The sequence below is a fragment of the Gopherus flavomarginatus genome, chromosome 20, assembly GCF_025201925.1.
Source record: "Gopherus flavomarginatus isolate rGopFla2 chromosome 20, rGopFla2.mat.asm, whole genome shotgun sequence".
Taxonomy (NCBI): Eukaryota; Metazoa; Chordata; order Testudines; family Testudinidae; genus Gopherus; species Gopherus flavomarginatus.
In genome coordinates, this window is record NC_066636.1 from 22411146 (window position 1) to 22423429 (window position 12284).

The window sequence follows — 12284 nt, forward strand, 5'->3', positions numbered from 1 at the left end:
TATTCTAGCTTATGGAACTTTTTCCGTAAGCTCAGATTTGCGTATGTCAGGTTTATGTAATTTGGGGAGTGTCTGTATTAAACAGAGAACCGATGCCCACCCAGCTCCGAGGCCAACTCACTTAAGGGGCACAGAAGGACCCCAAGCATGAACCCTCATTGCCGGTGTGATATCAGCAACATTCCCCTAGCTCTGCAGAGCACCTTGGGGGCTGAACGTCTGTTTTTCCACAGAACGAGAACGGTTGGGGGGCGGGGAGGTGATGCACAGGAGGCTCAGTGTGGATTTAGGGTGGGGAACCAGCTCGAGGGACAAGTTTCTTCTCCCTGCGGCGACCGCCGGGGCCAGTCCAGGAGTTCTGCGATAGCACGGGGCCGTTCTGCGGGACACTACAACTCAGACAGATGCTACCCAGCTGCTTACACATGGGCTGCTCATCCAGCCGCTGACAAGTTTGTCCCACCGCTGCCCTGGCATAGGGAGGGGAAAGCGTGATCTGGTAATGAGAGGACCCCCTCCCCAAGCATTATCCCGCACCCCCTCCCTGAGCTCTCCAGAAGCCCACCCCCACGGCCACATCTGTATGGCACCATCACATCTGGATGCACACGACCGCTGGGCACCAGGCCGACACTCACCTCCTGTCCTCTTCATATTTCGACCTAAAGCGGAGAAAGAGGGAAGGAGTGTCAGAAACGAGGCCACCTCTGTAAGACACCATTTAATCTGCCTGATCTGAGCCCAGGGGCCCAAGGGACGATGTCTCAGCCCTAGCCCTGCACGGGACCAGACCCTCTGCTGGCGTAAATCGGCAGAGCTCCTTTGACTGCAATGGGGACATGTTCCAACCAGCCCTGGCAAGAGGGGACAGGACAAGGTGCAAGAGAGCAGCCTCCCTGGCCCCAGCCCCATGTCTGCTGCTTCTACCTGCCCCCGCATGTCAGGAGCCCATTCCTTCCTTCACCACCACCACCACCGCACACGCACTCACAGCCTGCTCCTTCTCCCCCACCACTACAGAGTCCCAACTGGACATCAGTGGTAAAGCCATAGTGCCTGGAAACTCGTAGGAGCGGCCCTGGGATCAACGGGCCAGGCTGAGCTGGGTTCTGATCCCGCTCCCACTCCCACCGGTCACACCCCACTGCCGGAGCCGCTCCCGATCTCCGCTGGTGTCAGCGAGCCCAGACCCAGGCTCGGGCTGCATCACACGCCGGACGGGGACCAGCCCTGCCGCTTGGCACTCACAGTATGTCACCCAGCTGCGCAAGCTGCTTCTCAGCCACCTGGCGCTCCTTCTGGGGATCGCCATCCAGATCCAGCAGGTCGTTTTCTCCATACAGGCTTCCCAGCCCCATGGTGCGCTTCGTCCTGCGGACAGACAGAGGGCCCCGGTCAGCCTCACGAGCCTGAGTGGCGCAGGCAATCACCCCATTGAGGAGCTGCCCCAGACGAGGCCACAGAGCAAAGGCAGTGCGAGGGCCTTACCTGTAGTCCTGGATCTGCTCCTGGATCTCGGGCATCGCTGCGTCCTGAGCCTCGGAGAAGGCGCTTCGGACATCCTCCCCGTTCCGCAAGCGAGACTCTGGAACCGTTGACAGGAGACAAGGGGAAAGAAGCTCGTTACCAGCTGCGCTTGGCTGGGGGGCAGGCAGGGGTACACGGATGGCCGGTGGCACCAGCAGCATCAGGTGCTGACACGGCATGTTTCAGCTGAGGATCCCGCCATGCCTGCCAGTTGAGCAGCTGCTCTTCAGGGGTGTACACCCCAGCAGCAACGTCAGGTCCTCAGCTCCTCCACTAGCAGCTTCAAAGTTAAGGCTTCGGCTACCCTAGGACTCTTCCACCCGGATTCCTGCCCGCAGGGTAGCTGCACCACTGCCACTCCGAATGCTGCCAGGGGAACTCCATTGTACCCCGCGATTAGCAACAGGACAGCTCACCAGGGTTCCAGGCAGGAGAAAGCCCCCTAGTGCAAAATGCAACTCTGCCTGTTTGAACTGGGGCAGCTATCCTGGCTGCTGGAGTTGGGGGCAAATCCAGGCCTGAGCCGCCCAACTCCACCTGCAGGGCAGGTATGATAAGACAGACAGGCAGCATGGCCCGGTGGAAAGGGACTTGGGAACCCTGGCTTCTCTTGCCAGCTCTGTCACTGGCCTGCTGGGTCACCTTGGGCAAGTCACTGCCTGGCTCTGTGCCTCAGTTTCCCCTCCTGCCCTCTGTCTAGTTCAATGTTAAGCTATTCAGGGCAGGGACTGTCTCTCCCTTTGGTCGTGCACAGTGGGGCCCTGATCTCAGCTGGGGACCGTTAGGCACAGCCATGAGTCTAATTAATGGTAACGTCCTCAGCCCCGTGTAACTGAGGCTCACGCAAGGGAAGCGACTTCCTCAAGTGAGGCAGGAAAAGAACCCAGGAGTCCTGACTCCAACTCGAACCACACGATGTCATTTCCTCCCTAACGCAGGGCAATATAAAGGGGAGGTGGGGACGGGGACAAGGTCTCTCCTATGCAGACAGACCTTCCCCAGGTATGTTCAGAGGAGGTAAAGAGCTCTGCAAGCTAATAAATGGGAATCTTTGATTTAAAGCAAAGCCACTAGTACAGTGGTTCTTAACCTGGGGTGCACTCACCCCTGGGGGTGCGAGCAGCCCTTTCTGGTGGGGGCGAGACAGGCCAGATTTGTTTAGAAGATCAATCCTCCAAAACACAAATGAAGCACAGGCACTAAGTACAACTACTTTGTTTCATCAAACCTACGTATTTATTAACATTATACATTTTTAACAATTACTGTAACATACAAACAAAAAACATATCTAGGTTTAAAGAACTGATCTACTTCAACGATTTCCCATACGGGTGCGAGAACATGTTTTGAGAACCAAAGGGGTGCAGGCCGCAGCCATGGTTAAGAACCACTGCACAGTGGGACCAGCAACAGCCACTGGTCCCCGATGCTGAGACCTCGAGCTGCTGAGAACGCTTACTGCTTCAGCGACTACCCCTAATGGCATAGGCACAGCCTCAGAGTTCACACGCATACACGTGTGCACGCACACACGCATACACTTACCTATGTCAGCTAGTAACTGCTCAGACACTTTAATTCTCAGAGGCTAGGAGGGAAAAAGAAACGCAATTACGTCTCCATTAATTATTACTACAGGTGTCCCAGGTCAGAGGATAAACACTGTGGGAGTGCTAGTAAAGCCTGCACGCGCTTTGCACAGCAGCTTCTGTGTTTGAAAGACCAGAGCTCAGACTTTCACCCTGAAACACCTGATTAAATCTTAACCTCTTGGCACTCAACGAGTCCCTATTAAGCAGTATATTTGCTACCACCGTGCCTAATAAGCAACAAGGGGGAAAAATCGCTTCTCTCAAAGAAGGCCACAGCTAAAACCACCCACCCCAATTAAAGCAGGATGCCAGGCCTTGTCTATATTGGCGTTTCTTTCAGGAGCACAGCTACACTGGTGATGAACACCGGCGCAGACACCGTTTACCACAATGCAGCACAGTTTGCACCAGCATAGTTGGCAGTGCAAAGCACATCTGCTCTGGAGTCTGCCTCAGTGCAGCTAGGCTGATGCTAAATCCCAGGTGACACAAGGCCTCGGTTAAAAGATTTCCATGCTGGGAGGCTGAATACATGGAATGTTAGACCATGAAGCCACGCTTTTCCGGCCTTCTCCTGCAGGAGGGAAGCCCCACACCCACTGGCAATGCAGCCAAGCTCCTGCACTCACCGCGTTCTTCTCCAAGAAGATGTTCCAGATCTCCTTCCCCAACGCCCGGGAATCCTTGGAGTTCATTTGCTGGCAAACTTCTGCGCACAAATAGAAGAGCTGGAAGGACGGGGGAGAGAGAAGAAAAAGCACGAGAGATGAAGAAGGAAGGGGAAACACTTAGTAAAGCAGCAGCAGCAACTCCCTCCAGGACACAGGCCAGACCGTAGGAGATGCCTACGAGGGTAGGCTGTGCCTTGTGCGGGGGGAGGAATCGGAGCCCTTGCATGGCATTTCCACCTCTCACGCCTCCGAAGTCCATTGACTTCAACCGTACACACCAGCATGACAGCAGGGGCCAGACCCAGCACTGCCTTAGCCCCACCTAGGGCCTTCGGGCTCCCAGTCAGCCTGAGGGTGAGCAGCCACAGGAGGAAATAACCTGCACTTCATAGGCCCAGGCAGCAAAGAACAGGGAGCCCAGGAAAAGGAGCGGGCCTGTAAGAAATGCACTGCCCTACGCAGGCGTGCTGCCCCTTGGATCCAGGGAAGAGGGAGAGGATAGCACCTGGACCGAAGCCGGTTGCCGGCAGCGCGTGATTTCAGTGGGTTTTGGATGAGGGTTAGACAGAGGGTGGGAAATGCCCTAAATCCTCCACCACATCCACGCTCCCAAGATCAAGTCAGGAGCCACCCCTAGTGCTGCAGGATGCTCCTGCTCCTGTCTCCACAACCCCACCCCCCAGAGAGGTAGCCGCAGTTGCAGACGCGTCTTGCTCTTACCAGGGGGCTCGGGTCTGCCTGGGAGAAGATGTAGCGCAGGAAGACGCCCAGGTGAGCTGGTCGGGATTTGAGCTTCCCCAGGTCCTGGAAGAGGGAGTCGCACTGCTGGGGGAGGGCAGGGAAACAAGTCATTGAAGCTGGGGAGAGCGAAGGGCAGAGTGTGCCCGAGGAACAGGCTCCCGCTTCTGCTAAGGCCTTGGTGAAAATGGCATTTGCCTCATTTCGGCCACTGGGGTCGCTGCAGCAGACACACTCCAGGGCAGGCAGGGGAGCAGCCATCAGCCACTCCAGCCCCGGAGCTGGACTCCACCACTGCGGCTCTGCCTGTTTGCACCAGTGTAGCTACCCGGCATGGGGCAAACCCTCAGGGTAGGCAAAGCCTAGATAGCCAAGGGTTCCCCTTACGCTGCCTTCGACCCACCACCCCTCGTCATCAGCTCCACGAGCCGTGCGCAAAGCGAGTACGACACAGCGTGCAGTGGGGCAAAGGTTTGGTGGGCGCGGAGGCTGGGAAGCCCCTAGCAAACAATGCACGTGGCCCCATGCATGTGCCAATATCGTCTTTGCACCATCCCAGCTCCAGAGCAAACGTCTGTAACCGCGCTGCCCTACCCAGGGCTTCTGGCCGCTGGAGCCTGCTCCGTAAAGCCAGGAGCCTGGGGACGCACTCGGCGGCACTCGCACTAGAGCTCACACTCCCAGCCCCCCCTGCTCTGACCACTAGACCCCACTCCCCTCCTAGGAGTCCCAACCCCTACTCCCCAGCACAGCTGCTACGGTTGCTGGTGACGCCAACAGGGTTAATACAAGGACAGAGGGATGCCTTGGGAGCTGTTACCTCGTTGTTGAAATACCCCGGATCGTAATCTTCCTCTGGCCCGATGATGAGAGGCCTCGGCGTCCGGTCCACGCCCTGAGGAGACAAGGCCAGGCTGGGACAAGGCCACAGCTAGTAGCCCGGGTTCAGCCTTCAATAATTCTAGGCTCTCCCGTCAGTGGGGGGCTTCTCTGCAGCCCACTTCGCTCTCAGCTACTACGTGGCTGGCACTTCATGGCACGAGCAGTCGGGACCTCAGTTTGTGTCTCATCCCACAGACATGTCCAGCAGTAGCACTCTGGGGTCAGCACTGACCCCGAGGGAAGAGCACCCCCTACTGAGCCCCACAGCCCACTTCCTGCAGGACACTGTGCCATGGGGTGAGCACAGACCCCCAGCACAGCGCGCCCCTCCATGGAGCCCCACACCCCACCCCCCGCAGCACACTGTGCCATGGGGTCAGGACTGACCACCAGCAGAGAGCGCCCCTCCACGGAGCCCCACACCCCACCCCCTGCAGCACACTGTGCCATGGGGTGAGCACAGACCCTCAGCAGACAGCGCCCCTCCATGGAGCCCCACACCCCACCCCCTGCAGCACACTGTGCCGTGGAGTCAGCACTGACCCTCAGCAGAGAGTGCTCCTCTACTGAGCCCTACGCCCCACTCCCTGCAGGACACTGTGCCATGGGGTGAGCACTGACCCCCAACAGAGAGCACCCCTCAAGGAGCCCCACACCCCACTCCCTGCAGCACACTGTGCCGTGAAGTGAGCACTGACCCCGAGGGCGGAGCGCCTCCCCATGGAGCGCCACACCCCACTCCCCGCAGGACACTGTGCCATGGAGTCAGCACTGACCCACAGCAGAGAGTGCCCCCCAAGGAGCCCCACACTCCACCCCCTGCAGCAGTTTGGGTGCTGCTCAGACCCACCCCTAATGAGATCACAGCCCTAGGCAGAACCAGCTACAGCCTGTCGCTATCAATCAGACCCAACTCCGCAGAGCTGGACAATGGAGTGTGCCCCAGGCCCAGCCACTTCGCCCGTGGCAGCTCCCCCACCCCCGCCTCACCTGCTCCGCGATGGGCAGGAAGGGCGTGTCCGAGCCTTGGCGGCGATGGTGCTGGAACATCTTGGAGGTGATGACCGGGGAGGTGCGTGGGCTGTCGAGGCCGGGGTCGGACAGAACGGAGTTCCGGTTCAGAGAGATCTGCTCAGGACAACCACCACCTCACATTAGCAACCGAGAAGGGGGCAGCAGGGAAACCCCCAGGGACGAAAGTAGCACCAGACCCTGATTTGACTCACATGCTTCCCAGGACCCAGGCCAACATCTAAACTGATTCAACAGCGTGTCCAAATGCGGGGGAGGGGGTGCCAAATTCACCAATCAATTTCTAAACCAGTTTACATTAGATCAGTGCGCACACCTGGCTCCCGCTCCCAGGCTCAGCTTCCTGCCTCCCCCACGCTGCCCCCGACACCTCTGCGCTTCTCAGTAGTAACCTGCAGACACCTCCCTCCCCTGCGTCTGGCTGGTCTTACTGATGCTGCAAACTCCGGGGGCCAGGGATTGCCTCTTAGCCCTGCTGCAGGACGTGCCATGACAATCTGTGGCTCTACATAAAGGCCCAGAGCAAAAAGACTAAGGGGGAAAATTTCCTACTTCGGACAAGATTCTTAAAGGTGTTTCGGCACCTATGGGGATTTTCAAAAGCATCTAAGCTCCCAACACCCACTGACACTCCCTCTAGGCACCTAAATACCTTTAAAATTCTGGCCCTTGGACCTTCTGGAAAGTGTTACCCTCTGTTATGATGGAGGTGAAGGCAGAGAGGATGGATCAATAACTGAACAGGAAGAGACTTCAAAGGGATGTTGCAATGATCCTAAACCCCAAACCTTCGAAACCCCAGGACATTCAGAGTGATGGCTGCACTTACAAGACATCCAACGTGCTAAGATACGAAACACAGAGTTAAGGCACCCAAGCAACCTTCACTCTGCCTGCAGGGACTCCCTCCTGCAACAACTCCAGGATCCTGATTTGGGTACTGAAGGGTCTGGGACTCCCAGATTTGATTAGACTGATTTTAAATGACATCTGATTTTTTCAAACCCCACCCCACCCCCACACACACACTCAGTGAGTGCCAGACTGTTTGGGGGGCAGAAGTTGTTTTTCCAACAAAGCACAAAGGTTGACTCTCTGCTGTATGTGCAAAATGGACCTGGCCCTTAGCCCTGGAGCCACGAGCCCTCACCTCGCTCACCGAAGGGAACCGCTCAGTGCCTGAATCCAAACCGCTGTCGCCATCCTGAGAGTCCAGAGAGAGGCGACCTGCAAACAGAGGAGACACGCAGATGGAGGTCAAATTAAACCTCCCAGGAGGAACCATGGCAAAGGAGACACCAAGCGATGGGGCAGAGCAGGACTCAGCAGCCCTTAGTAAGCACCCTCTGTCTAGACTGTGGATCTACCTCCCACATTTCCTTTGCCATCTCCTCTCCTCTGATGACAGGAGGGGTGGATCTGTGGGCTGGCCGAGACCCCACAAGAGAATCAAACTGAGAATGTTTAAGGAGGGTTTGTGCAACCCCAATTCTGGCCTCTGATGAGGAAAGAGGAGCTCTGGTCTTTACTGGGGGCTACGACTCGTTAGAATCCCAGGCAAGGGGCAGAGGCAAAGGAAACCAGAAAGCCACATGCAAACTTGGCTCGTCCTACAGGCTTCGAGACCGGAGCTCTGCTGGGCACAAGATGGGAAAGCAACCCTGGGCGGCGAAGGAGGAGAAAGAGCAGGAGCCACACGAGATGTGTTGAGCGTGAAAAGGCACAGAGCAGCAGACTAGAACAAGGCAGGAGATGGTTTTCCCATCCCACAAAACTTTGCCATAAAGAAAAAAAGGTCCTTTCCAAATGGGGCCAAAAAGTTGAAATCTCTAACATTTCTGCAAAACAAAACTAAAATAAAACTCAGCTCGGGTCAGTCGACACCTTCTCTTTCAATAATTCTGAGACGTCTCATTTCAATTTCAACCTCCTAAAAAAATTCTTTTATGATAAATTAACTGAAATTTCAAAAGAAAATGTCAGGAAAGGAACCTTTCATTTTGAATCCCCCGCCCCCTCGCCAAAAACAGGAAACCGGTTGAAACCAATCCTTTCCCGCAAACTGTTACAGTTTCAGCAAATAAACATTTTCCAGTGAAAATATGTTTCGTTGCAAACTTCCTGCCAGGCTCTACAACGGACACTAGTAGAGGGGTAACCCTGGGGTGGAGGAGAGCAGATATGTGCAGCGTTTATGTACGCCGAGCCAGGTGGTGGTCACAGGGATGCTGGCTGCAAACACTCATGTCTCTTTACAGCATATCCCATATAGCAATGCTGTTGGACAGAAGTAAAGTGTCCCTGCACTGGTGCATTCTGGGAGACCTGGAGTCCCTATCTTATAGCACACAGTGTGTGATGGCTGGGAACAATTTCCCAATGCGAGGAACTCCTGAATGGGGAGAGCTAGAGTACTTGTAGCTTCCCATCTGCACTGGAGAGACGCTATCACAGCCAATAAGGATCGACCCAGACTCGAGCTAAAGCCCTCAGCGCACCTGGTGCAAGCAAAGCTCGTCAGACGCTGGGACGGCCACTGCGTCCCGAGACAAGGAGCTGCACAAGCGCCACAAGCTGAAGTCGCCCAGACCAATCATTGGTTGCGAGGGCGGGTGGACGGTAGCAATGGGTATGTGCAGCTGCCTGGGAGCGACAGCACGACTCACCTTCTGTCCCCCGGAGACTGGCTGAGCTGGAATTGCAGCACGGCCGCCCCAGATCCTGCAATTGATGGATACAGAGAGGGCGGTGTCGTTATACCTGTTTTACAGGTGGGGAAACTGAGGCATGGAAAGAGCCTGATCTATAAAGGGGGAGGACCAGCACCCTTCCATTTCAAGAGGGGCTCTCAGCACCTCTGGGGATATGAAGTCTGTGGCAGAGCTGGGAAAGGAACCCCAGAATAGGTCACATGGGTGGGGGGGGGCGAGAGAGGGAGGTTTCAACCAGTTCATACACAAACAACGCCGCACATCCTCACTAGCCCTGCTGAACTGGTTTCAGTCTTGTTTTGTGTCCACACTAGCCTTCACCTAACCCATTTCAGCCTCAGTGCCCTTTGGGTACCTATCCCCACAGTTCACGGCTTAGCCCCCGGAGGCAGTGCATTCGGGGAGATTTCACACTGCACAGGGGCACGCCTCAGCTTGTCCATCTCCACAGCGGGACTAAATCCACTTCAGGCTTCCCCTGGCACCAACGTCTGAGGAGGGTGGAGTGTTTGGGGCGTGGGGGAGAGTCACATGACATTTAGAATCAGGAAGTAAGGGCTCCTCTTGTGTACCACTGAGCCGCCCGTCTCCTGTTGGATCTTGAGCTGCAGCTGGCTGACCCTTCTGCGCGCCCCCTCGATCCGTTCCTCCAGCGTGGTGGCGGGGTTCCGGCTGTACACCTCGCAGAATCGCTGAGCGGGGAGACAAGAAGGGGAAGGAGGTTACAGCCACCCACACAGGGAGGGGAACAGGCATGGGGTGCAGAGCGCGGAGTGGGGGCTACGAGAAAAGACAAAGTAGGTGAGGGATGGATGGCTCTGATCAATACCCTGCTGCAGCTTCGGTGTGACCGCACCTGCTGCTGCGGGGCATCAGCTGGCGGCCAGGGGGAGGAGGAAGGAAATACACCTCTCTTCCCCCAAACATTGTACAACGGGCCTCACGCTTTACTGTGGGGCGGAGAGGGTTCCTCTTCCTTGGAAACACCAGTCGTGTCACGGACGGAGGCAGGAGCCTGGATTACATGGAATGGAGGGAGGTCTGATCCGCAGGGCAGGAAGGAGAATCATGAGATTAGGTGGAACAATGGTCTTCTCTGCTACAGGCAAGATATCAGAGGAGATGGCCCACTGGTCTGATCCATCATGTAGGGAGGAAAGATTGGCCTAGAAGGAGCAATAGCCCACTCCACTGTAAGCAAAGATGCCTAGCAGTGTGCTAGACAGGGCAAAGGTCTGCTCCAGGGTCGCTCACCACAGGGAGGAGGCAGGTGACGCAGCGTACCTGTAACTCGGCCTCCTCCTGTCTCAGCATGTTGCGGAGGATCTGAGTCGCGTGCTTCTGAACTTCTGGATCCTGCGATTTGGAACAGACGTGGCCAGAGTGAGGGGACGGACAGAACTTTGCTTTCATTTCCCCATCTTTCACCCCCACCCCCACCCCCACCCCCCGGAAGTGGAGCAGTGCAGGAGAGTGACGATAGCCGCTTTCCCATCTCCCTGGGAGATCCAGGACATACCACCCGTGGGAGCGCCGCGCCGCCCGGTTACCTGCAATGGTTTGGGTCCTGTGATGCGCTGCGGCGGAGGCAACGGAGGCGGGGGAGGTGGCGGGGGGCACAGGGGTGCAATCCCGGGTGCCCCCGATACGCTCATGTCTTGCTGAGGGCTGGAGAGAACCACTGAAGGAGGAGGAGACCCCAGGAGGGTCAGCGCAACGTAGGCGCCGGCTGGAGAAGAAAAGGAGCACGGGTGGAGAGAGACCCACTTTATAACTAGCCAGTTGATGAGGATTTAAACCCGAGGAATCACAGCATCTAGAAGAGAACGGATCATTGCCTCCCCAACCCCAAATCCATGAAGCAGGAGTCCGAGATGGATGGAGCTGCAACCGAAGCTGATCTTAAGGGTACGTCTACACTGAAAATGCAACAATTGCACTGCTGTAGCGCTTCAGTGTAGACACTCACGACGGCGATAAGAGGGGTTCTCCCCTCGGCGTAGGTAATCCCCCTCTCCCAGAGGCAAAGGGGGCCGGAAGAGTTCTTCCACCAACCTAGTGCTGTCCACACTGGGGGTTAGGTCAATGTAGCTATGTCTCTCAGGAGGGGGGGGATTTTTCACACCTCTGAGAGACACAGTTATGCCGATGTAGGTTTTCAGTGTAGACCAACTACACTCAGCATTAGGGTTTAATTCAGTTCACAGATGCTAGCCCACTGCACCTACAGAGCAGGAGTCCTTAGTAAAGCCTCAGGAACCTTTGTAAAGCGTACCCAGGAGAGGCTGCATCAGCCAAGACACATACTAATCCCTAGATTTTATCTCATGCTCTTCATCCATACACCTCAAAGAGCTGTACAAAGGAGGTCAGTATCATTTATCGCCATTTGACAGATGGGGAAACTGAGGCATAGAGTGGGGAAGTGACTTGCCCAAGGTTGCCCGCCTTCCCCCTGGCTTTAGCCACTGTGAACACAACAGACCCAAGATCCAATCCCTCCACTGGCCCTCAGGCTGCTTCCATGACAGTTTAAGGCCTCAGTCCTAATCGTCAAAGCAATAACTGGGTCGAGCCCCACCTACATTACAAGACTGAACTTCACTTTATGATCTGCGGTGACAATGGTGCTCCTCTGGGACGATGCAGATCACAAAACACAAGACGATGGACATGAGACCGAGGGTCAAAGCATTCCCAGGGAAGGAGACTTTGCTATGAAATGGGCAACCAGAGGAGATGGGGCAAATCCAGAGTCGGATCGCTTTTAGGAGACACTGTAAAACCTTCCTCTTCACCATAGAGGGAATTACACCACCATGCCCTCCCCTCTACCCACAAAACCTGAAACAAACCAGCCAACAAAACCAAAAGCCCACCTAGGGTGACCAGATATCCCAATTTTATAGGAACAGTCCCGATTTTGGGGTTTTCTTCTTATATAGGCTCCTATTACACCCCCCCCCCCCCAGCCCTTGTCCCTATTTTTCACACTTGCTGTCTGGTGACCATAAGTCCATCCCAGGAAGGTCGTTTACCTCCCTACAGGAGAAGAGCCAGACATCCCATGAAGTCCACTGGAGACTTCACTATTGGCTATTTGCCCAGACGCTATGGTGACAGCCTGA

General features: G+C 55.9%; 1 protein-coding gene across 8 annotated transcripts in view; it reads right to left on the reverse strand.

The window, feature by feature from the left end:
* ARHGEF11 (Rho guanine nucleotide exchange factor 11) overlaps window positions 1–12284 on the reverse strand; it is a 78924-nt gene that overhangs the window by 21122 nt on the left and 45518 nt on the right. For 6 of the 8 annotated variants that reach the window (XM_050931104.1, XM_050931105.1, XM_050931110.1 and 3 more), the window contains 13 exons: window positions 10707–10885; window positions 10441–10512; window positions 9729–9848; window positions 9112–9166; window positions 7596–7672; window positions 6404–6541; window positions 5352–5426; window positions 4514–4618; window positions 3752–3850; window positions 3076–3118; window positions 1489–1585; window positions 1249–1371; window positions 639–662 (listed from right to left, as the gene is read on the reverse strand). In XM_050931104.1, coding sequence (XP_050787061.1) covers window positions 639–662; window positions 1249–1371; window positions 1489–1585; window positions 3076–3118; window positions 3752–3850; window positions 4514–4618; window positions 5352–5426; window positions 6404–6541; window positions 7596–7672; window positions 9112–9166; window positions 9729–9848; window positions 10441–10512; window positions 10707–10885 — 1207 coding nt within the window. The remainder of the gene's footprint in view (window positions 1–638; window positions 663–1248; window positions 1372–1488; window positions 1586–3075; window positions 3119–3751; window positions 3851–4513; window positions 4619–5351; window positions 5427–6403; window positions 6542–7595; window positions 7673–9111; window positions 9167–9728; window positions 9849–10440; window positions 10513–10706; window positions 10886–12284) is intronic. The other 2 variants (XM_050931107.1, XM_050931108.1) reach the window with 2 other exon arrangements.